At 45.2% G+C, this 23,844-nt stretch overlaps 2 protein-coding genes across 4 annotated transcripts in view; both read right to left on the reverse strand.

Annotated features, from left to right (window-relative positions):
- Positions 1-777: 777 nt before the first annotated feature.
- On the reverse strand, positions 778-6,104 carry ddx5 (DEAD (Asp-Glu-Ala-Asp) box helicase 5). Of its 2 annotated transcripts, none has more exons than XM_020110315.2 (13): positions 5,920-6,104; positions 5,065-5,242; positions 4,838-4,934; positions 4,614-4,747; positions 4,461-4,526; positions 4,235-4,376; positions 3,988-4,148; positions 3,714-3,886; positions 3,516-3,626; positions 3,349-3,410; positions 3,194-3,253; positions 1,707-1,928; positions 778-1,517 (listed from the first exon to the last, which is right to left on the reverse strand). In XM_020110315.2, the coding sequence occupies exons 1-13, from the start codon at positions 5,964-5,966 to the stop codon at positions 1,108-1,110; spliced, it is 1,863 nt and encodes a 620-aa protein (XP_019965874.1). In that variant the 5' UTR covers positions 5,967-6,104; the 3' UTR covers positions 778-1,107. The 2 variants fall into 2 exon arrangements, with proteins under 2 accessions (XP_019965874.1, XP_019965875.1); XM_020110316.2 differs by having other exon boundaries at positions 1,694-1,928.
- Positions 6,105-8,253: 2,149 nt separating this feature from the next.
- Positions 8,254-23,844, reverse strand: part of LOC109644866 (E3 ubiquitin-protein ligase SMURF2) — a 41,278-nt gene continuing 25,687 nt past the window's right edge. The window contains exons 5-19 of one of the 2 annotated variants that reach the window (XM_069525710.1): positions 23,421-23,486; positions 22,684-22,768; positions 22,374-22,457; positions 21,646-21,860; positions 20,327-20,411; positions 19,239-19,397; positions 19,102-19,149; positions 15,110-15,311; positions 13,107-13,210; positions 12,750-12,864; positions 12,387-12,565; positions 11,781-12,039; positions 11,488-11,689; positions 10,409-10,484; positions 8,254-10,278 (exon numbers count right to left, since the gene is read on the reverse strand). In XM_069525710.1, the coding sequence (XP_069381811.1) occupies positions 10,179-10,278; positions 10,409-10,484; positions 11,488-11,689; positions 11,781-12,039; positions 12,387-12,565; positions 12,750-12,864; positions 13,107-13,210; positions 15,110-15,311; positions 19,102-19,149; positions 19,239-19,397; positions 20,327-20,411; positions 21,646-21,860; positions 22,374-22,457; positions 22,684-22,768; positions 23,421-23,486 (1,979 nt within the window). In that variant the 3' untranslated portion in view covers positions 8,254-10,178. The remainder of the gene's footprint in view (positions 10,279-10,408; positions 10,485-11,487; positions 11,690-11,780; positions 12,040-12,386; positions 12,566-12,749; positions 12,865-13,106; positions 13,211-15,109; positions 15,312-19,101; positions 19,150-19,238; positions 19,398-20,326; positions 20,412-21,645; positions 21,861-22,373; positions 22,458-22,683; positions 22,769-23,420; positions 23,487-23,844) is intronic. The other variant, XM_069525709.1, reaches the window with a different exon arrangement.

Here is a 23,844-nt window from a genome sequence, read left to right on the forward strand (position 1 = left end):
AGTGACGTCACACTGGTACCAAACGCACGAGGGGCCGCAGACGCCTGAAGGTTCAGGGGCTCAGGACAAAACTTTTTTCACAAGGTGTTGGTTGGTTTTATATCTTGTTTTTACAGATGTCAGGGGTCACCAGTGGATGGAGGCAACCATCAATAATGTTCATGTGATAATGAGACGTTGTTGTGAAGCTGATCGACCACAGGCTGCTGAAAATATGGGTCTTACTCTCAGAAGTTGCTGAATAATAGATAATAAAACCCTGACTCTCCTCAGACCGACAACATGGGTGAAGCACTTGTGTTTCAAGATGGAGAGTTTGGTTTCCCACCACAGGGTGGAGACAGTCTTCCAGGTTACAGGAAGCTGAAGTGTGATCTGAACAGGAAATTGATCTGTTGTGTGTTCAGAAATTAGTTTTGAGATGATTGTCAGAAGCTCAATGAGTCATTGAAAGGTCACTAGTGTGGGGAGGACGCCGCTTTAACGAGTCATCAGCATGTGACGGCACGAGACTGACAGGGAGAACAAGTTACCGAGCCCCGTCACTGAGCAGGTGATGAGTGGATCTGATTGATTTCTGAGTCAGTAGTTTAAACTCGTTCATATTAAGAGACAGAATAATATCAGGGGTGTTTTCATAATGTGAAGATGTCAGAGATGTATGTTTGATGAACACGACACCTGCTGGACAGAGCAGGTAGTTCTGTAACTTCTAAAAGCATTGTTCTAACCAGGAAGTGATTTTAAGTTCAGAGAAAAAAAAAAACAACAAGCAACTTTTTCTTTTTTTCGGTTTATTTGAAAGATCATGCAGTGCACTTCCAGGGTAGGAGCTTAACATCACTTTCAAGGAAACACGTGAAAAACCAATACAATTGTAATTACCTAGTACAAAACATAACAGAATATTACTAAAGGAATGTAACAAATTAAATAGTAAGAGGAACAGAAGGGCGCAGCACCACTAGTGCAGCACTGCAGATCATAAAAGGCTTGACAGAGGTCCATGTTGTTTGCAACCCTGTTCTGTAAATACAAAAAATCTGGAACTATAGAACTGAACAGGACAAAAAAGCAATAAATTACTTTCAAGTGTGTGTGGTGCGTTTACTGAGTGAACTGAGGAGGCATGGCGTACGGCACCAGTGGCGGAGGATGCTGCTGTGGAGCCGGTGCCTGGGGGAAGGGGAAAGGGGGGTGACTTGCGCCGTTCTGTGCACCAGCCTTAACGGGGGCAAACTGCGGAGCCTGGAAGTTGTTCTGGGCTCCAAAGGCTCCGGTCTGGTTGGTAGTAAAGCTGGACTGTCCGTTACCATTAAAGCTGCCTCCACCGTAACCATTGCTGCTGCCGTTGCCATTGCTGTTCCCATAGCCTCCATTTTGTGTGTTTGTGCCAAATTTATTTGGTCCGTTGTCAAACCCTCTACCATTATCCCTATCCCTAAAACTGCCAAAATCGCGTCTTCCAGAGGAATACCTATCCCTGTAATCACCACCTCGGCCTCCCCTTGAACGACCTGGAAAAGAAAACATTTATTTTTTTTTAGAAGAGAAACTATCCGCAGTTGCGTTTTCAAAATAAATGTGTTAAAACCAGAAACTGGCTTGTGAGCCAATGAACTGTGAGAAAGACTAAAGGGAGAGCAGCAGGGAAAGAGTGGCTGCACTTAACAGCACAGTTTCTGTATCTCACCAATTGGATTTACCTCCTCTGTCTTCTGCCATTTGGAGGAGCTTGGGGTTGATCGCCTGGTTGGCCTCGCGGAGCACAGAGATGAGGTCGCTGGCCTGCCTCATGTTGTTGGGAGTGAAGAAGGTATAAGCTGTGCCTGTCTTTTGACTACGAGCTGTTCTGCCAATGCGGTGGATATAGTCCTCTGAGTTGTTGGGGTAGTCAAAGTTGATGACAAATTTCACGTCTTCAACATCTGTAAGATTGTGTTGCGACGTGGCATAAAGGAAGAGGACAGCACACAAAGGACGTGCGCCAACGCCACCACAACCAGATCAAAAACAAAGAGGCCAAGTTAGTGCAGTCATGAGGTGGGTGTGGCCAGTTCAATCACAAACTGTAAAAAATACACGTTAGGTAAAGCTACGGACATTTACTGTTCGGGGAGACTATGGTGGGAAAGAAAAGATGCACACTCCATCAGCTTTCAATTCTGTGAGATTTAATAACAATCCCAACTACCAAACCACCTTCAGAAAGAATGGATCAGAAATCTTACCATTTTTTGGAGTATGCATTCACTAGCCCATTCCCATACATTGTCAAGTGACCCCCACACTACTGCCTCCTGGAGTTCTCAAGCTAGCATTGAACCAGTGTCTCATGAGCTGCTTGCTACAATCCTCACACTGCAGAGTCTCTTGCCAAAAAAAAAATGTAAAAAAAAAACTGTAGCTCTGAACCAATTTGCAGGATGCCTACAAACAAAGCACCCCCGCTCTCGGCATGGCAAGATTTTTCCAGACTCAGTGCTCACTTGGTCAAAATGTCTCTCGTTGGCAGGTCTCGACATGACTTTGAAACGCAGGCGAGGGAGGAGTGTGAGCTTGGATTTTTGCCCAAGTGTCCAACTAGCATGTCCCACTGTCACCTAAAGCGCCAGTAGCCATGTCTCTACAGAGGTGATGGTATGATCGATCTGACAGACTGCTCTTCCGACAGAAGTTTAGGAGACTGCAACAGTGACGCCACCCATGCTTTACAACGAGTCTATGCAACAAAAAGCACCTTCCAAATGACTCGAATGGCTTGCAATGCAGTGCCCAAACCAATATGCAAGACATTAGGAGACAGTGTAGCTGGGCTTTGAGCTGGGACAGTTACAGAGCCTGGGTGTGTGAAGCAGTCCAAACCATTGCCAGAGAACAGACGAGCGTAGGGGGGAGGAACTGTGGCCAGCCCTCAACTCGCCCCCCCTTTTTTAGGCAGGCCGGCACGTTATGCTGCACTTGGGCCTGGTCACCTCTGTTTATCTGCACGACTGGGAGACCCGTGCCTCGCCAGTCAGGACACCTCCAAGAATCCTCCTTCCCCCTCTGGAGACCTGGGCTTGTCATGCCAAGGCCCTGCCCCTTCAGGTCAGGGGAGAAACTCAGAGAGAAGCAGAAAAGTTAAAGAAAGCAAATACACTTTCTTTTTGAAAAACAGTTGAATGCATAACAGTTCAGGGAGGATACTGACCTAGACCCCTGGAAGCAACATCTGTAGCAATAAGAATGGGAGCCTTTCCATATTTGAACTCTGGGGGAAAAAAACAAAAAGACAAAATGTTAAGATCACAGAATGTGTCTGTACGGCTCAGATCTTATTTTTAATTATTGGTTATTAACACTTACCATTGAGAACCCAGTCTCTCTCCTGTTGGCTTTTATCTCCATGGATTCCCATAGCTGGCCACCTAGTGGAGGTGATGTTTCAATGTTATTTCATATTACAAAATCACTACATTGTCAGTATCACAGAAACATTCCTGCTGTTGTTTCATAATAATCTCAATGCTTACCCATCCCTCCTCATCCTCCTGGTGAGGTCATCACACCGCCTCTTTGTCTCTACAAAGATGATGGTTTTGTTCTCTTTCTCACTCATGATTTCTTCAAGCAGACGGATCAGTCTAAAAGAGGAAACGTCATTAGGAAACATGAATCTATCAGTCTTAGGCAAGTTTTAAAGAACTGCTTCACTTGTCATGGTCACTTACTTGTTCTCCTTCTCCCCGTCATTGCAGACGTCCACTATCTGCAGGATGTTGTGGTTGGCACTGAGTTGCAGAGCCCCGACATTGATCTGGACATATTCCTTCAGGAAGTCTTCTGCAAGCTGGCGAACCTCTTTTGGCCAAGTAGCACTCCACATCAGAGTCTGACGGTCAGGCTGTAAAACACCACATCAACGTTAGTAACTCAAAGTAATCTGCCATCTGTGAGGTGTTCCACTTCTGTGGCGAAGTCTTAATACAGCAAAAAGAAACTTACCCTGATTTGGTCAACGATTTTTCGGATCTGTGGTTCAAAGCCCATGTCCAGCATTCTGTCGGCCTCGTCCAGCACAAGATATGTGCAGCGACGGAGATTTGTCTTTCCTGCCTCAAGGAAGTCAATGAGTCTGCCTGGAGTGGCGATGCAAATCTCCACACCTGTAACAGCAGAATTGTTGTTAAAACTATGCTATTTAAGAGTCAAGAAGGAAACGATGATTCGAGTGTTTCAAGCGATCACGTACCTCTTTCCAGGTCTCGAATCTGTGGTCCTTTAGGTGCTCCTCCGTAGATACAGGTAGTCTTGAGGCGAGAAGCTCTGCCATATTCTGCAGCCACCTGTTGCACCTGCTGAGCCAGCTCACGAGTCGGGGCCAGAACCAAACACTGTTGGAAGGAGGGTTATAGGTTAGAGTTTGAGTCAAACTGGGGGTACATGTTTCATTAAGTCAGAAATGAGTGTTAACTTACAATGGGCCCGTCGCCACGTTCCAGGAAAGGCTGGTGGTTGATGTGCACGATTGCAGGCAACAGATACTGCAGGGAAAACGCACAACGGTCAATTTCATTAAAACATTACAATATTTGATCAAAGCACAACTAATGTCAGTCATGAGAACTTACAGAAAGAGTTTTGCCAGAGCCAGTCTGAGCAATGCCGACCATATCCTTGCCACTAAGAGCCAGAGGCCATCCCTGAGCCTGGATGGGTGTTGGGTCAGTCCAGTTCATTTTGTTGATCACATCCATCACATAAGCTGTGGAATAGAAGACAAATCAACCGTTGAACACTGGGCCACAAATGTATGAAACATGTCATTTCCTTTTTTTTTTTAATTAAAGCTTACATGGAAAGCTGGCCTCGTGGAACTTGGCAATGGGGTTTGGGCAGTCTCTCCCCTTCACTGTGATGATTTTGGTCCTTCTGTATTGTTCCACTTCTTGCTGAAAGGTAAGCGTGCATGAACAAATCAAGACAAGCAGTCACAGCCTGTTGCATAACACACGTGCACTGGGCAGGGAAACATTTCCAGCAGTGTTGCATAACATCTCAGGGAGCACGCCGGCTACATACCGGTGATCTGCGGGTGACATCTGGGTGCTGCTGGTAGAAGTTCTTCTCAAACTTGGGGAGCTCGTCGAGGTTCCAGTGTTTTTTACGCAGCCGGTCCCCGGGGTTCCCGAACTTTCCTCCGCCGCCGCCTCCACCGCCACCACGGTTGCCGCCAAAGCGAGGAGGACCTCCGCCATAGCTGCGAATTAAAAAAAAACAAAACACCACAAAGTGAGACTCGGGCTCGTACAAGTCGATTCAAACAGTTTAAAACGATCACCGCCATAAAAACTGCGTCACTGTGAAGCCGGAAAGCTGCCATATACTTTCCAGCCGGCAGAGGAACAAAAGACAAGCCGTCATTTTGTATCCGCGTTCACGCCGCCACATGGTGGAAAAAGCCGACTAGCTTCCGCTGTTAGCGGCGATACCTCGGCCCCGGCCCCCACCACCGACACCACATGTCGGTCACCGCGGAGGAAATCAACGCCGCGCCGCAAACAGCGATTTGACCATATCAGAAATCCGGAGGGCCGCGAAACGTGGCGTCGTGTGAGCTAGCGGGAAGCTAATGCTAACGAGAAGCTAACGGACAGCCGCTGCGCCGGCACGAGGCCAAGGAGAGAAAAGGCCCCGAGCCAGAGACAACGGGCCCGGTTCACCGGAGGCCCGAGTGGGGGCCACCCCGGTGTGGACGCTTCACACCATGTGTCACGGTAACACGGCTTCACGTTTAGAAGCGAACGAACCCGTTTCAGATTAAAACATCGGTTTTTTTTCTTGTTTCGCTTCGTTTTTTTTTCTCCGGTTTTAAATCCCGTCCGCCATTTTTTTTTTTAACGACCACACGAATGTAAACCGGAGAACCGGACTCACCCTCTGTCTCTGTCGCGGCCGCGGTCTCTGTCGGAGTATCCAGGCATCTTACAAACGGCTGCGGGAATAAAAAAAAATGATAAATAAGCTTCACGGATGTTTTTTTTACCGACGACTAAAAAAAAACGCGACCGGCAGTGAAGCTGAATGCCGGTATAGTGGAAACGAGGCCCGGCTTTTATAGAGAGAGGAAGTTCACCTTCCGCTGTCTTCATCCGCCATACGGCTTCTAACTTCTCACGAGGCGCTGCTGCGCGTAAAGTAGTTCCTCCTGTATAGAAAACATCTGGATCACACAAACTGAATATAAATATATATATATAATAACTGTATATATATAATAACTGGATATAATAACTGAATATATATATATAATAACTTAGAATGTATAATAACTGAATATATAATAAATTAACCTGACTAAATATATATTATAATAACTGGATATGTATAATGACTGAAGACATATTAAGTAATGTAATCTGACTGAATATATATATAATAATAACACAACCCGACTGAATATATATATATATATATATATATATATATGTGACAAATGAAGCGGAAGCTGGCAGATGAATCAATTAAATAAACGCTGTACATTTAAAAGCTCGTGTATTTTATTCTGAGTGAATATAAACATAAATATAAATCCCACGTTAATAATAAAACTCTAAATAAAACGAGTGCCCTGTCTGATTCTTACAAGTGTCGGCGGATGCATTTGTTCGAGACAGAAAAACTGGTGATGCGGCCCCTCGACTGCGCTTGCGGTGGTTTACAGTAAGTGACGTCATCAGGACCAACCCAAACACGTGAGGGACTATTTTAATTTTTCCTTCGTTCTCTCTGTTTCTTCTTATTCTTTTATTTGGTCATCTCGTTCTTTGTTCTGTTATATTTATTCTGGTACTTTACTGTGTAACATCTATGTATAGTTTTAATGACAGTTTATGTTTATTACATTCTATTTCTCCCTCTATCGACATTTATTCCAAAAGAAAAGTAGACAAACAAATACAAGCTTCCCTCATTGTGACTGAACCTTTGCACCACAACAGTTATATATTGATATATTTCCAAATTAATATAAGATGCAATAAGTAGAATGATGTCAGCTGTGATATTATTTTTTAGGGGTCGGGGGGGGTTGACACTGAAGAAACCTGGATATGATTCCTCTAAGAGTGAAAAGTTCCCTGGACGTATCTCACAGACGATGTTGTAGAATGTGTATTACAGTTTTAACATATTTCACATATTATCCCCATGTAGAAAAACAGACTTACATGTATTTCAATATTTCTACTGTCATTACCACATTTTGCCCTCGGGCTGTGAATTTCCTCAATAAAGGTAAAACTCCTCTTCAATTCAATCCAAGCCACAGTTTTCAAAAACCATTATTTTCACAATGACGAAGGCTTCTCTTGTACCCTCTTTGTCACAGTGCGTCGTACATCAACACCATAACTACAAAAGATGTGTTTAATATCATTTCCACACTCAACATCCCTGTTCATTGTCATTATCTCTCAGTGTCCCTGCCCCCCCCCCCCCCTTGGATCCATCTGCGAGACGTCTTAAGGGCGGAACCCATGAATACTCAGTGGGAGGTTGGGTCGTGTACCATTCAAGTGTAAAACTACTTGACGTTCATTATTCACCAGCCCCTTATCTTTTCAAGCACGTTATCAAGTGGTCGTACAATAGTTAAGATTAAAAAGCTTCTTGTTTATGACAATTAAAACAAGGATATATCTTCATACAAGGTTTTAACATTGTTAGACAAAGGCAAGTTTAATTAGAACTAATTACACACAAAAATAAAATACTCTTACAAAATGATAGTGTTAACATACATCAAATTGCATCAGTCAGCTATGAGAGATATAATAGACCTGCTAGGTGGATCATGCTATTCAACAAAATAAAACCAAGAGCTGCGTCTCTGCACTTTTGACTTTCGATAAAAAAAAAAGTTCAGTTCTTCAGCGAGAGGCAGCTGTGGGGCGATGCTGAGTCGTGTGGGAACGGACAGTCGGGGCCGTCAGCTTGTGCACTGGACTTAAAGGTGAATGAATATCTGGTGCAGACGTCACCACTGAATACACATGGTGACCTCATTCGGTTTGTGTGCAATTCCTCTTTTCAGTTAAAAAAAAAAAAAAAATCTTTTTTCTATTTAAGTTAAAGATAAATTACAGGTTGTTTGATCCACATACAGAATATGAACAATATCTTATTACTGTACAAAGCACCAGCTGAGGACACTTTTCACTTTGCATACACTCGTCTACAAAAAGACTGAAAACTAACAGTTGGTTCATCTTTTTCTTTTCTTTTCTTTCTTTTTTAGTGTTTGCAATCGTTAAGAACAGTCCACGGTCATAGAGATTGCTAGACAGGCAGCATCTTCTGAAAACATTCAAGAATTTCATTTTTAATCATAGAAAACAACCCACCCCCGCCGCCCCCCCTTTCTTTAAAAAGAAACTGCAGGAGTTCATCTCTTTCAGGTTCACTTTCAACCCAGAGCACATTCAGAGACATGCGACAGTTGCTGTGGACGAGACGATGCAGGTGATGGCGCGTCTTTAACACCCCCCCCCCCCCCCTCCCCCCGCCCCGAAACGTTCATTAAAATCAAGACAAATGGTCAGAATTGGTTTCTAGTCAAATGACATCACCAGCTACACGTGACATCTCCTGAGAACATGGCCTGGTGGAGCTATCGAATTCTCAGAGAGGTTTCGTGGCCACAGACGGGTTTAAACACGAGAAGTGAACCATGCACTCGAAGCAGTAGTATGTCAGTGAGTACAAGTCGCCAATAGAAGACTAAACCTAACGCTTTTTTAGCACCACATGGCTCAAAGGTAGTAGTTTTACTCGTTTTTGTCTATGACAACGCAAACTAGACCGTGATGGACTTTGGACACATTAAAAGGTAGATTTCATGCTTGTGACATTAATAAAAAAACAAACAAAAAAAGGGAAACACAACACCATATGTAGCTCCAGGATGAAATCAGTACAATTTAAAGGGTGTGCTCAATATTTGTAAAGATTCATTCACTCAAAAATGTTTATGGCACTCAGGGGACATCGCTTTTAAGATTTTAGTTTTTTTTGACACGCCTCTCCATGTCCACTATGAGAGAGGTCACGTCGAGAAAGAAACATTCGCAGCATTCTTTAGTGAAATTCATTCAAGCTTAGTTCTGTTTTCACAACTTGTCTTCGATAATTTAACAGTAAGAATATTTTAAAAGATTTTATTTTTCTTGAAACAATGGCAAAAAAAAAAAAAAAGGGGGGTTTCTGAAATATAACAACAATAAATTATATATATTATATAGAATTTTATTGTTTTCTTTTTCAATTTTCCCTGTTATATAAAAATAACACATTTCAAGCTATGCATTCATTAATTCATTTTCAAACAAAACTAGCTGTCTAACGTGTGAAATAGGTGTTTCTGGGAATGCAGCGCTTGTTGTCGGGCAGCGTCTCGGGAGCACAGGTCCCGGCTGCTGTCTTTGGAGAGGGTTGTAAACAGTCGGGCTCTTACTAATTCAGTCTCCAGTCTTGCCTTCTCGTCCATGTTTTCCCAGCCTTGGCGTCACTGATGGCTCCAGCGTGATCGCTGCGAGGCACCAAACAGTCCGAGTCATGCACACTCCACATCCAAATATAGTGTTTCCAAGTGGTTGTGGTAACCAGTAATAACCCTGTACTCTAGAAACAAACCAGTCTTGTCAATGTTGTTTCGGAGTGCACCGAGCCTTGTGTTCCGCTTGGTAAAATGGAGCATTGCTACATAGATACAGTCTATTTTTTTTTTAAATGCTAAAATGAGATTTAGAAAAAAAGGGAAGAGCCGGCAAATTTTTCTGCAGGTTCCACAAGTTAGTAAATAGTCTTGAGTTATTAGCAGCTGAAGAGATCCTTTCAATGATAAAAACAAAAATGACATAAAAGGAAGGAACAGTCAGATGACATTTTCTGGTCTTCGCTTCCCACCCTCCATCGGCTCGGCCACACGTGCCCCAGGGAGGTGTGTGTGTATGTGTGTGTGCGTCCCTGGGCGAAGCAACCGTGGAGGACCCCTCCCGCAACCGAGCGGATCGGTTTGCTGGAGGAAGGGGGCAGTGGAGGGGGGGAGGGAGGGAGGGAGGGAGGGAGGGAGGGGGTGATCACGGCCAAAACCGCGTTGCTCCTCGTCGTTGCAGAGCTCCGTCTGCATCGGCGACTCACTCTACGGCGAAGCCGCACGTCTCCTCGATGGCAGTGAGCAACTTGTCGTACAGTTTGTCGTAGTGCTCGTACGGAGGAATGTCAATCCTGTTGAAACTGAGGAAACAGAAGCAGAGAGCAGATTTTTTTTAAAAATCACGGTGTCGCCGTGCAAAGAGGGTCACGAATGCTTCAAAAGAAGGCCCTGCGTCATGTGACCAGAGGGTAACGGAGACCGTCTGCTCACCAGGTGTGGGCTTTGGGCAGGTTGTTCGTGCTGGCGTCAATCTGGTGGATGGTGAAGAGCCGTGGACCAGCAGCACCTGTAGAGAACATCGGTTCAGTAAAACTCATGTTCACACACACACACACACACACACGTGTAGATTCAGACACTTCCACAGTTTAACATAAAAGATTAGTTCTGCTTAAAGTCCACAATAAAAACAGAGAAAGGATTTGAGGACATTACGCTGTACGTGAGAACGCAAATGTCCCACAATCCTCAGTAAACCTGACGAGGTGAAACTGTACAGTGTCTGGAAACTAACAGTGCTCATTAAAATAAGTGTCCCTCAGCTGTGGTCTTGTTTCCACAGAGTTGCAGACACTGGAAGTTAGTGAGTGAGTTTGTTTTTCGGCCTCTGCTGATGTTTTGACCGAGACAGGATGACCGTGTTATATAAAAGGTGTGTGAGGGTGCTGTCTGCCTGTGGATCACGGTGTACTCCTCATGCCTGGGTGCTCTGTCTCTGGGCAGCACCGTCTGCCAGGACGGACCTGATGAACCACAGCACTACGCTCAGACTCAAGGTTCATCCCAGGTCGCAGAAACCCAGAGACACAGACACACACACACACACACACAGAGGCAGAGAATCCCAAACACACAACCCAGATTGTGTTGACAGAGCTTGTGAACATTGAACACGCTGTGTGTAACAGACAGTAAAGACTACGCTACCTCACTCCTGAAATAATGATCTAGCATTAAATTTGAATTTAGGATCAGACACAACTTTCATAATCACCTGCCTCAGTCTGGTTCAGTTTTTATACAGAAGGTAATTCACACCAAGACATTTTAATCAGAGGACACGCCTGAGACTTTCTGCCATTTAAATCCACTGTAGAAAAAAAAAAAAGACATTACACAACAGTGACCTTGTATTTTTGCTCTATTTTGATTTGCACCACTCTAATCCTGTCCACGTGTGGCTTATGACTGCATACTACGTGGTACTGTGTACTCTGTTTTGAGTACTTAATTTGTTGCATACTTACAGCGTACATTTCGCAGACTTGACAATGAAGTTGACTTATTACCTTGAAGGGCCTTGAAGCCCTGTAGAGGAACTCGAGAGGAGCCAGTGACGAACTGCAGCAGCCGAGCTCGGCGCTCCTCGTCGAACGACTCCACAGCTTTCCAGAACCACTTCACGATGTTAGTGTCCGGAGTGCAGTGCTTGAGCCGCGTGTTGGACTTCCAGTCGTTGATGTCGATCTTACCCAGGCCACATACAATCAGCTACAGACGGAGAAATCGTTTTTTTTCAATACGTTGAATTAAATGTATTCGCAGGAAAATGAAGAATTATAACATGGAGACATTTAAATACCTCAAGCTCCTTCTCGTCAAAAGCCTTGAGCAGGTGTTGCGGGATGACCTCATTGAAGCCCTTCTGCAGAGCCAGGAACTGGGCCTCGATGCCTCGCAGGAAACGCCAGTTGACATAGAGCCGCACGTACTCCTTCTTGGTGTCCTGGGTGACGGGGATACTCTTACCGTTGGGCTTGAGCTCATGCTGGATGATCTCGCCATAGGCGTTGTGTTCTACGCAGAAGGTGTGGTCCAGCACACCTGTGATGTCATTGTCCCTGAGGCAAGAGGAAACAATTGGAATCAAGATGCAACAATTGAATTTTGTACAAATGCTATCGATAAAAAAACAAACAAACAGACAAACAAACGTGTTGCTTTTCATTCTGATAATATTCACGTAGTCATGGTCTGACAACAAATGTTCAAGGACCACAAGTGTAAGAAATGTTCAGGAACCCTGGGGGGCGCTGTCGTGATAGTATGGGAGAGATTTCATAAAAGACACTGGATGAATGAATACTGAACATAATGGTTCAATTCTTGGTTCAGAAAAATGTATTTACACAGAAACTGTCGAGCTAACGCTGTTATTGAGTTCTGTCAACGTGAGTCTTGTACGTACAGAATCCACACGAGGCTGTTGTGCAGGTCGGGGTCAACAGACTCCATGTCATCCAGGGTGATAGGTTTACCCAGCAGCTGCTTGTAGAAGGGCAGAGTGAAGCCTCCGTCTATGTAGTGGCCATGGAACACGGCCATTCCCATGATACGGCCCACGAAGTGAAAGTACGACAAATGTTCCTGCAAAGAGACAAAACATGTTTAATTTCCAAACAAACTAAACACAAGGGATCAAAGCTTGTTCAGGACTGAAGTCCAGTTTCCCTTCAGACTTTATCTAACACACACACACAAAACCTCTCAGATCACAATTTTAGAACCGCGTCAAATAGTTTTTCTGTCGTCCGTGACGACCGTGACTCACAGGGTTGACAGCGGAGTCTGGGTTTATCTGCAGCGTGTAGATGTCATCGCGGGAGTACTGGAACAGGCCGTAGTACGGGTTCAGCATCTCGTGTGACAGCAGATAGAGCCACTCCCTGTCCAGCGGACACAGGGAGGAGACGGCAGGGGAGAAACAAAAACAACCGAGACAAACCAATTAGATCTTTTGTGTTGTAATTCTGAGTTCAGAACTTACTGATGGAGAATGTGAAACCACACAAACAGTGAGTGAGGTGTGTGGTTTCATGTTCTTCCACTAGGGGGCAGACCTCTGTGTGTAACGTGATTTACAAAAAAACTAATTTGATGTGTCCCAGGGACGAAGCTCCTCTCTTACCTGGCCACTCCTCCATAGTCGAGCCCTTCTTCTCCTCTAAACTTCACCATTAGCCTCTTCCACAAGTCCTTTGGCCGCATCTTCATCACCTGTCGATACGATTCCTGCAGCACACACACACAAACGCTTTGTTAAAGACAGTAACGGTCAGGCAGCTGTAGACCTCACTGCTATCTTTCAAACATGCACTGAACTCCGGATAATCTCCTGAAACGATCAGGCGGGGCTGTGTGAGAGAACGCACATTTCTAAGTCAGTTGCTTCGGACATTCTCAAAACCTTCTCCTGCCCCTAGTGAAGATAATAATGTCCAAACGAGCCAGTGTGAGAAAACAGTAGGAGATTATGTGACGGATAAGGTGCAGTGATGAGGTTTCTGACATGTGATGGACACAAAACTGTAAAAAAACTAAAAGAAGACAAATATCTCAGGGGAGCCGAACTTGGGAAGACGGCAAGATTTGAGAAATATTGGAGATAAGGGCTGATATGTCGATGTAGTGTAAACTCTGCAGGGGAATTTATCCATCATGTCCTGCCTCCTGCATGTCTCTGTTGTTGTCTGACCTGGACAATCTCTTTCTGCGTAGCTCGTATGTGAAAGGAAAACTCTGGAGAACATCTGCAAACCTAGTTCAAGTCTGAAAACGACTTATGATAAAGAAGCAGTACACGTGAATACATCCATCAGACACTAGACCTTATTCCGAAACGAAAATTCACGTGAAACCAGTTCCAGTGACGAACGCACCCTTCACACTTCTGTCATTCAGACGCCATGCCCTGCATGATGCCACCTGGTAAACATGTTAAACTGTTTGACCAACGGGTGACACTATTCTAAATGTGGAGAAGTTAAGAGCAACAAAAAGAGAAAGCAGCTGGGAGTGTCCAACACAAAGACAAGACGGAGGCAGTGTGGCGTTACAGCAGTCATGTTAAATTGGTTCTCTGCGGTGAGGCTGAGAACGCTCCGCCTCAGTCGGTGTTCATCCCATGTGCAGACGGCTCACAGCGTCAGGGGGAGGGTTCATTTAAAGTGGATTAGGGGCAGTTATAATAAACACAGGCATTAGACTATAATAACACAGCCTCTCCAGCAGCAAGGTTCCACTGTGCCCTCTGGATTCAGCAGAGAACTGAGAGGTGCTGTGGGAGAACGTCTTATCTACACCGGAAAGTACACAAAGGCGGCTCTGACAGCTCCACCAGCCAACACTGGCCTGTGCAGTCATAGTCTAATGCTTCAGCTGGTCTGGAGAAGCTATGCAGTTATGTCTCGCTCAACCCAAAGACGTCCTCTGCCCCCCCGCCCCCCGCCCCTCTCTCTCTCTCTCTCACATTGAGATCAGCCAAAAAAAATGTCTTCGTTCAGATTAACTGACGCGGCTGTTCCAGCACATTCCAGTACATATTTTATGAGGGTCATGCAGTCTGTTGCAGGTGGTGTTGTTCTGATGAAGGCCTAGCACCTCCTAGATGCAGGAGGAAAAAAAAAAAAAACCCACCACACACCCCCGATGAGAAAATGTGCTTGAGAAATCCACTTCTCAAACAAGACGTCTGCTTTAGATTTGACTACTTTCACACATCATAGATAACTGTGTGTGTGTGTGTGTGTGAGAGAGAGAGAAATCATTCTCACAGCTAAATGCAACAGGCGATGACCTTAATGGGGAGAGACGTGAAGAAAAACCTTCAGAGAATGTTTAACATAACTTAGGTGAGTCTATACATAACTGAAACACAGAGTGGATAATGTTTCTCACGTTGCCAAGTTCAACGGAGCAAACGTTACACGACTGTCGTGTTTTTCCAGCAGTTTGTTACGGTTTTTAATTCCTTTCATGCACCCTCTGACTGTGACACTCGAATTTTATCTCTGGCCTAAATTATCTACACATTTCTGAGCATCTTTAATAACTGGAACCCCTTGTGAGCTTCAGATGATACGATGACATGACTGAGCACGGCCGGGCTTGTTTTTTTTCTTTAATCCTCACCTCAAAGATCTCCTCACGGGACACCTCGATGCGGCAGTGGCCCGCCTGAGGCTGCTGTTGGGACAGTTCCTGACGGAGGATCTTGAGCTTCTGAACAAGGTCTCTCTTGTACTTAGGCACCGTGAGGCACTCTGCCTCCTCTGGAAGTTGAGCGGGGGACACCAGAGCCTGCTGGGCCTGATCCTTCAACTGGTTCTGACGACTGGAGGGGCAGAGGACAGGGAGGGGGGAGAGGAGGGACAACATGGTTATGTCTTGGATGTATCCATACAAAATGCAAACATGGTCTCTGTAAACACGCGTTTGTACAAAACTGACGAGAGGAATGCCAAGAAACTCAAAATACAGCTTTCTGAGAGCGAGACGTTTTTTTCTCTGTCCTTTGCTGACTGCACAGAACGAGGAGGAAAGACACTGAGGTCATCTGGGAAGCACATCAAGTTAAACAGCTGCCTCGGCCCCTCGCAGACACAGACATAGGTGGAGCTGGGATTACTGGAGGTAAGACATCTCATTCGCCCTCACCCACGTACCACCCCCTCTATCACACACCTTCCCCCCCCCTCTCCTCCTCTCCACCTGGCAGAGAGATGACTGAACTAAAATAAGTTTTTGTGTAACAGGGGAGAAGCAGAATGTGACAGAGGGAAAGAAAGTTCATAATAAGGGGAAAAACTTTGTCTAAAGAGCCAGAGAGAGAGAATATCGCACTGTGATAACATGTACTGATCTAGAAAGCCAAGTGAAAACTGACATGATTTATTAGCTGTAACTATATAGAGATGATTATGTTGTTTAAATGTATAATTTTCAAGCATGAGAAGTTGTTGGAGACAGACGACCAGACAGGAGAAATATATCAAGTGAAAGCTGGTTGAGGAAATGGCCGTAGAGAGACTTAAATTATTTGTAATAAAATTATCCACCTTTTATGAACCAGTATCTTTTTGAATTAGAAGCTAAACAATTTTGGAGCCCCTTGGCCATCCTCGACGATAAATTAGTATAAATATCTCAGGGCTTCCTGTGTAGACAGCGGATATCCGCGCCGAGACTCCCGTCTCGCGTTCGCCACAAACACAAAGACGGATTACAATTTACAACGCGTTGCTAGTTGGACTGTAAACACAGTAATTGGTTTCTTTTATCACACAAGTCGAACGTCTCTCCACACAAAACGTAAGCAAACAGCTACTTGTGGTTACTTCAGGAAGGTGTTCGGGTCCAGAAGTCATTTTGGCTAATCGTTATCTGCATGTGAATGCCGAGAAATTAAAAAACCAGACAGCCGATTGGTCAAACTAGAAATGGAAACCAGAAGCTTCCAGCCCCCAAATCTGGTCCTTTGCCGACAGATTCTGCATTTAAAAAAAAAAAAAAAATCTTAACATCTGCTCAAGCTAAATAGTTCAGCAAAGTAACTTTTGATCAATTATTTCAAACACGGAAACAAAGGCGTGATTAGCCACCGTATCAATAGAGCGGATGTGAACATCTTCTGTGGGTCAGGATGACAGAGTCTCATCTGTGGCGCGGGCCACTGGATGGCAGATACAACTTTGAACTGTGTTCTGTGTTTAGGGCGGCGGCCTCTGAGGGTGGCACAGTGGGGAGGGGGTGCACACACACACACACACACACACACACACACACACACACACACACACACACACACACACACACACAGAAGAGCCTTTATAGGACCAGCACTAAAGGATTATTTGCACAATGGCCTTTTGCACTTCAGTGGGGGGCAGCCGGCACATTCGGCTCTCAGCAGGGTCATAAACACCAGACTCTCGGGCCGAACACAGAGGGTGGTGGGGGCACACACATGTCAGTCTGTGTTCATGCAGTATAACTACATAGAGAAGGATGCAACACTGGAGGTGATGAAGGTTGAAATACACATTTTTCACACGGACTTTCATCAAACCAGCAGAGCAAACAGACTCAGGAGGACTTGTAACCGTCAGTCAGATCCATTCACGTCAGAACGCAGTTGTCAGACATTCATATAGCTCCAGACGCCTGCACTTAAGTATCCGCCCAACAGCTTGCACTTTCCTCCACCACAATGACAACGTCTCCTTAACAAGTGACTGAAACGACCAAACTGGATTCTGCTGGGCAGACACCAGAAACCCAACTCAATCACTTCCTGCGATCCCAGAAAGCCACAGGGCCCCATAGGACACTTGAGTCCTCCTCTCGAATCCCTTTATTTCCTGCAGACTAGACTCAGAGGGAGAGAGGGGAGGAAGGAAGGGCACTCTCCCGACAGCACCCAAACACTGTAGACAGCTCAGAGGGAGGCAGAGAGGGAGGGAGGGAGGGAGGGAGGAGGCATGTAGCATCTCCTCCTGCACTTTCACCCATAAATCAAACATTTCCTCTCAGTCTCTGTGTCTCCTTCTCTCTCGTGGCTGCAGGTAAACATGATCCACAGTTCTCTCTTCTCCTTACAACTGATGAGCACGGCTCTGGTGCATGTTACCCAAAGAGTTTTTCTCTGTGCGAGAAATTACAAACATCATTGAAATGACAGTTGTTGCTCACGCAACTTTAAAGAGCATCATTTATACACATATAAAAAATGTTAAAATATATATATATGCATGTCTGGGTATTAACATTTTTGTGGAATGACGGCACATGAGGGATGAACTTTTTTAAAAATCCCTGACTTGATAAAAGGCAGATGTCTTGATGGAAATCCATGACGACTGATATCTTTTCCAGAGTTTTGTCACGAGCGAGAAAGTCGCTCAAACGTCTGCTCTATTCGCAGCAACTTCAGTTAGAACAGTAACTGAACCAAAGAGGCAGTAGATCATCTATTACAGTTGTCATGTATTGAGAATGGATTGAAGAAGGCTCGGGTTAAACCTTAGACGCAATTTGTAAGGAAGCTATGAAGAAGGTAAAAAAAACACAGCATTTATTTATGTAGAATATTCTTTATCTAACTTTTTACTGAATAATAAAGTCGCAATAATTTATTTTGGCACAAAAAATACACATTTCCTGGTTTTGATGTGAAGTAATTACCTTACCGGTTATTATCCTCTCAGAATAAATATACAATAGAAATTTCACGCAGCAGATTTTCACACATCTGGGCATAATCATGCACATGACAAAATTCCTACATCAACAACAAATGTGTGGTGCCAGGCTGCATTTTTTATACGGTTTTTCAGAGAAAAAAAAAAAAAAAAGCAAAAAGGAATACAAAATCCCAAACACGTTCTTTGATCCATCAGAACAGGAAAAAAAAAAGAAACCTGATCTCTTGGTCGATGCATTCCGTCTCTCTCTGCACGGAGGAGGAATGAGGTCAGGCAGAGGAGGCCCACCAAGGCACCCATACACTGCTCCACCTTTGTGGAGCAAAGGCCTTTGGGTAATTCTACGGCTATCGCAGCATAGTATGTGTTTGAACAGCTGCACAGGGGAAGAAATTCCCAACACGTGCATCCATGCACACAGGCATGTACCAAGAGCCGACGCACAAAGCAACGCACACAAACCTACACAGATGGACACACACACACACACACAGTTCATTCATTCATTGACTTGGGCATCAAATTTATGCTCCGTCTCATGGACGTAAGACGCTCCTCAGCTACAGACACAGCAGCCTTGGTTTCCACTCTGCTATCTGATGTCTGGCCAAAGCCAGCTTTGTGACGGATTGTGTGCTAAAACGCCTTTATGATCAAAACCTCTGCGGGGCTGAGGAATTTGAATTTTTGTGTGGAAAGACAGACTGTGGGGGAGTGTGCTGTTTATGTATTCCTGTGTGTGCGAGTGCTGAACCTCTACAGGTGGTGAACACACCTTGGCACAGGATCCCGGTGTAAAACACTGACTGAGGGGGAGGTAACGTGAGCAAGTCTGTGAATGTCTGAGTGTGTGTGTGTGTGTGTACTTGTGTGTTCCTGTCTGTGTGAAGCAGGGATACTGGCACGAAGCCCGAGTCTTACCTGACATTCTGACTTTCGATGCCTCCTCGAGAACCATTAGGGCTTGGACTACAAGACACAAAACAAAGACAGAAAATAAATCTCTCTGTTTTTACATCCGGACTAAATTATTTCCCTGAGGTTGTTGTACAACTCACTTTAGGACTAGGTGCAGGTTGGCAGAGAGGCGTGGGTCTGTGAACTGTGTGGTTCTGTTATTGTGGTCGACAAAGTAAACTCTCCCGGTGGCAGTGTTGCGGATCTCCCATCCCGGAGGTAAAGGACCCAGTTCCTCACAGTTCACATTGCTCAGATCTCTGAGGTACAAAAGAGGAGATCACGACGATTAAAGACAACCGAAGAACAATAGAGGCAACAAATGGAAAAGAGACGCACACATGAAATAAGATAGAAAACATACCAAAGCACTGACTAACCGGACTCAGACGGACTTGCAGGAGTCCGAGATGTCTGAGAAATCACTTTTATTCTATTTTTCTTCTTCCTCCCATCTAAATTATTTACTGCTGCCCTGCAAACCCTTTCAGCTGGACTCCATGGAGACATTACAGCAGGCTCACTATGCTGGCGCTGACTTTTCTGTTTCACATGGTTAAAGCCAAAGGGACCAGAGCCTCACGAGGGATCAGAGCTTGGCAGCTGAGCCATCTACTAATGTTGGAGCTGTCTGAGGAGCACTCAGTGAGGTGTGGCGTGACCAATAGCCTCCTATCAAAAGCCATAAAAACATCATCTATCACTCACATGCTGATAGAATGCAAGAGAGCGGTGGCCAGGTATCATTATAACAGACATGTTTTATTGATAGCGTCTGGAGTGTACCGAGTCTCGTTTCTGCAGAATTGCCCAACAGCCTCTGGTATGGCTGACTGAGGCCTGTGTGCTGCTGGCCATGTGTCCTGAAGTAATGCCTTTCAACGCTCGTGCCAGACGACTGAATCTCTCTCAGAGGCCCATGACATGGGTCTTCTCACAGCATGTCAGACTCATAATCAGCTGCAGGTTTACGACAAAGCACACAGCAACCGGGGCTAAGAGACTGCCACGAGACAAGCTACGGGTAATGCGAGTCAGTCAGAGTTATGTCAGTGTCAATACGCCAGATGTCACACTAATTCCTTATTCATGAATTTGAGATATTTTACAGTATTTATTGTGGATAATAAAAAAGAGAACGTGTTTAGTTGTCGGTATCTGACAACGTCGTGCTCTGTGGCAGACATACCTGGGTACTCGGGGGTCGTGCCACGTGCTGACACCTGTCTGAGTGTGGAGGAAGTACACTTGGCCTTGCTGCGTGGTCCTTTGCTCTGTGACACACAAACATTTGGTTAATCAACGGAAAACTTGGGGATCCTTAGTATTAACAAATTTACAAAAGGAAGAAACTACAACAGCAACAACTTGAGCATCGAATGTTGTGTCAAATGTCAAACATATATGGAAAATGAAACCGAGCTTAATTCATGTGCCACATGTAGACGGAGCGTGCTAATAATCTGTCTGCGTAAGAGAGAGATCACACAGACGGAGATAAAAAGGGCTGCCTGAGTCAGTGGAGATCCCAAACGGCAGCCAGGAAGAGGCAGGGAGCGTGAGGGGAGGAGGGGAGGTGAGAGACAGGGTGAAGAACATTGGAGAGGAAAGACGAGGGGAGAGATGGGGGTGTCTGACTTTTGAGTTGGTGAGCTCATTCATCACAGCCTGACAGAGATATTTCCATCGAGCTGCCTGCCAGCAAGCTCTTCTCTGGCATTTCTTTGGACCTACTACCCCGCTTTAACATGCATGTACACATAACCTTCCAAACCCGCGCGATGAGTGCGCGCCATACGTTCAGCTCACAGAGTGACATATCTTGGCTTGTGTGAGCTCACATGAGGAGACCCTGGAGCTGCTGACAGGTTTTATAGGAACTGCCCAAGCAATAAGGAAGCAAGACAGAGAAAGAGAGGGCGAGAGATATAAAGAGACAAGCACTGTGAGGCTCGGAGCAGCCTAATCTGCGGGACCGAGGGCAAAGCTGTGATACGCTTCCACGGATCCGACTCCCAAATCCTCCACAGCATTTTACTGTGAGGATAAACAAAGCTCCCTGCGGATCTGTGGAGATTGCAGAGTGTGTGTGAGTGTTTGCTTTTACATGAATGAGTCCGATTGTCTGACTGTGTGCAGAACTGAGAACAGAGGAGGGAGTGAACGGCTGCCGCCAGCCTTTAACTGCTAGATCAATTCAATTAGATCGTCTAAAATGGAGCCAGTATTTCAGGCTCCTTGTGCGGAGCTGCAGCGTCATCACAGCAGCTGGACTGGATGAGGACACAGACTAGCCGGGTTACTGAGCCCTGCGTTGAGCAAGTGCGAGGGCGGAGATGAAAAAATTAACACAACAGCATTAGAATGATGCATTACAATTCCTCCCACAGTCCAAAGACATGCAGATTGGGGACGAGGTCGATCGGAGAATATTAATTAATTAAAAGTAGGTGTGAATGTGAGAGTAAATTCGTGTCTGCACGTTGGTGGAGTTGGGTTCCCACTAACCATATCCCTCAGGCAGATCCGGGGGCGTGTGCAGGTGGGTTCTGCTCATGTAGTTGCGGTGCCTTTGCGAGCGGACCCGTCTCTCCTGGGCCCGGTGATCACCGTCGCTGGGTGGCAGCACTGTGGTGGGCGTGGCCCCGTTCGTACTGACAGGCGTGTTCTCATCCACGATGCAGCTGAGTGGCCGGCCAGGGCTGGAGTACTCTGACGCAGGCCTGAGAGCAGCAAGAGGGAGCAATCGCAGAAAAGATCGAGATGAAAAAAGGGTTAGGTGATGATAAATCAGTCTGAGAAAATTAAGACAGAACGACAGAAAGTATGTGAGGATTTAAAGGAGGAAGATGTCTTTCCCCAACACACATACAGCAGCAAATCAATTGGCAAGATTTATAAAGTCTTAACGCATTAAACTAGGAAATCCATGCAAGGCAGCACAGAGACAACCGTCTTTCGAACACTGAGAGAGACTGCCTGAGGTGAAGAATGGTAAGAACTGAGCAATGAATAGAGAAGAGGCTGATAAGGACAGTGAAAGGAACAAGCAGAAAGGACGGGGGCAGAAGAGATGCCTCTGTTTCCACTCGTCAGCTCCTCCACATCGTGAAACACAACTGACTGGACCATTGTGTCGCACTGAGGTCAGAGAGGAGGTCCTCCGTCGGTCCTGTTGCTGTTTGAGTTAAAAGACGTCTGGGTTTGAGTTTCTGTGGGCCACAGAATGTACTCACCTGGTAGGCCTCTCCCACTGCGTGGTGCGTGTGATGTGGTTCAAGTACTGGATTCGTCCAGACGCAGTCCTCCTCTCCTCCCATCTGGCAGCAGAAACGCACACAGACACAGCAGTGAGCGGACATGGTTAAGTAGCCACAGAACCATCGAGTATTCTGGCTGCCGTCTCGCCACATGCAAATATCATATTCCTTACATCTTTACCCCTGAAGTCGGCTTATTTTTTTTTGGTTTTTTTTGTTTAGGATTTGCAACAGCCTATAAAAAAATCCTCCTGAGATGATAAGAGATTTCCCCCAACTCACTCACCCATCTGGAAGATCATTGTCAAACAGCCGACTGCAGTCCACCACAGGGCCTCCCGTGCCTATCCGGTCCCTAGACTGCAGGCTCACTGCAGCAACACATGGTAGACAGATGCACACACTGGGATTACTAGACAGCAGATTACTGTGCACTGTGTGCAGGCAGAGATATTTTATTGTAGCACAAAACTCAGCTATATATCTTTATGAGTAACAGGAATAGGGTTAAATGTTTTATCGGCACCTCTTATTTTTTTTTCCTTCTGTAAGGAGAGTCGGATAAAATAGTATTACAGAATTTTATTCTTTTTATTTGACCCAAAGACTAAAAATGTAGCTTGAACACAATTTGTGTGATTAGAGCTGAAAGGAATTCACATTTATATTGTCGTAATAACATTTAGGAATATCCTCCAATATATTCTATGCATCATCTTGCAAAAAGACTAAACACGGAAGGTCGTGGCAAGCTCATTGATTAGTACGAGAGCTGCCCCAGTAAACGATAAAGGATGAGGAGGTATCACCTCCCTCGTTAGTAAAACACCTTTAATGATATCACAGTACACAGTGAATGAAGTACAACATGCTGTTAGGTCAGGGGAAAATACTCTAGTTGTAGTTATTTGATATTTCTGCAAATTCCATTTGATTTATGATTGAAAGAGACTATTTTTTGCAAATCATTTGGGTCATCACATCCTCGTCTGAACCCTTGTTTTTGTGTCTTTGTGAACTCACCCACGATCTGGCCTCTGACTGTGTCACTGTCGTTGGGACTCAGCTTGTTCAAGTCTAGTCTCTGGTCTGTTCGGGAGATGACAGAAAAAGGAAGAGAGCAAGGAAAAGAAAAAAAAAGAAAAACAGGAAAGGAGAATGAAGATGAAAGAAAGAGAAGCGGGGGAGAAAATAAAGAGAAAAGAGGATTCATTAGTTTCTGAGAAATGTACGTAAACTAGCATGTGCTGTATTTCTTCCTCGATGGATAAGTCCCATTGCTGTGTATCATTTACATCCCTGAGAGTCCATTCCTCTCTCCCTCATTATCTGTCTCTCATTCTTCTGCCTGCAGACCACAGCTTGGCTTTGCCCTGGAACAGATGGTCTGGTCTGTGGAACAGCCACGGGCTGTAAAAATCTCACTGAGCATCGGTACAGAGCGGGC

This window comes from Paralichthys olivaceus, chromosome 5, assembly GCF_024713975.1.
Source record: "Paralichthys olivaceus isolate ysfri-2021 chromosome 5, ASM2471397v2, whole genome shotgun sequence".
Taxonomy (NCBI): domain Eukaryota; kingdom Metazoa; phylum Chordata; class Actinopteri; order Pleuronectiformes; family Paralichthyidae; genus Paralichthys; species Paralichthys olivaceus.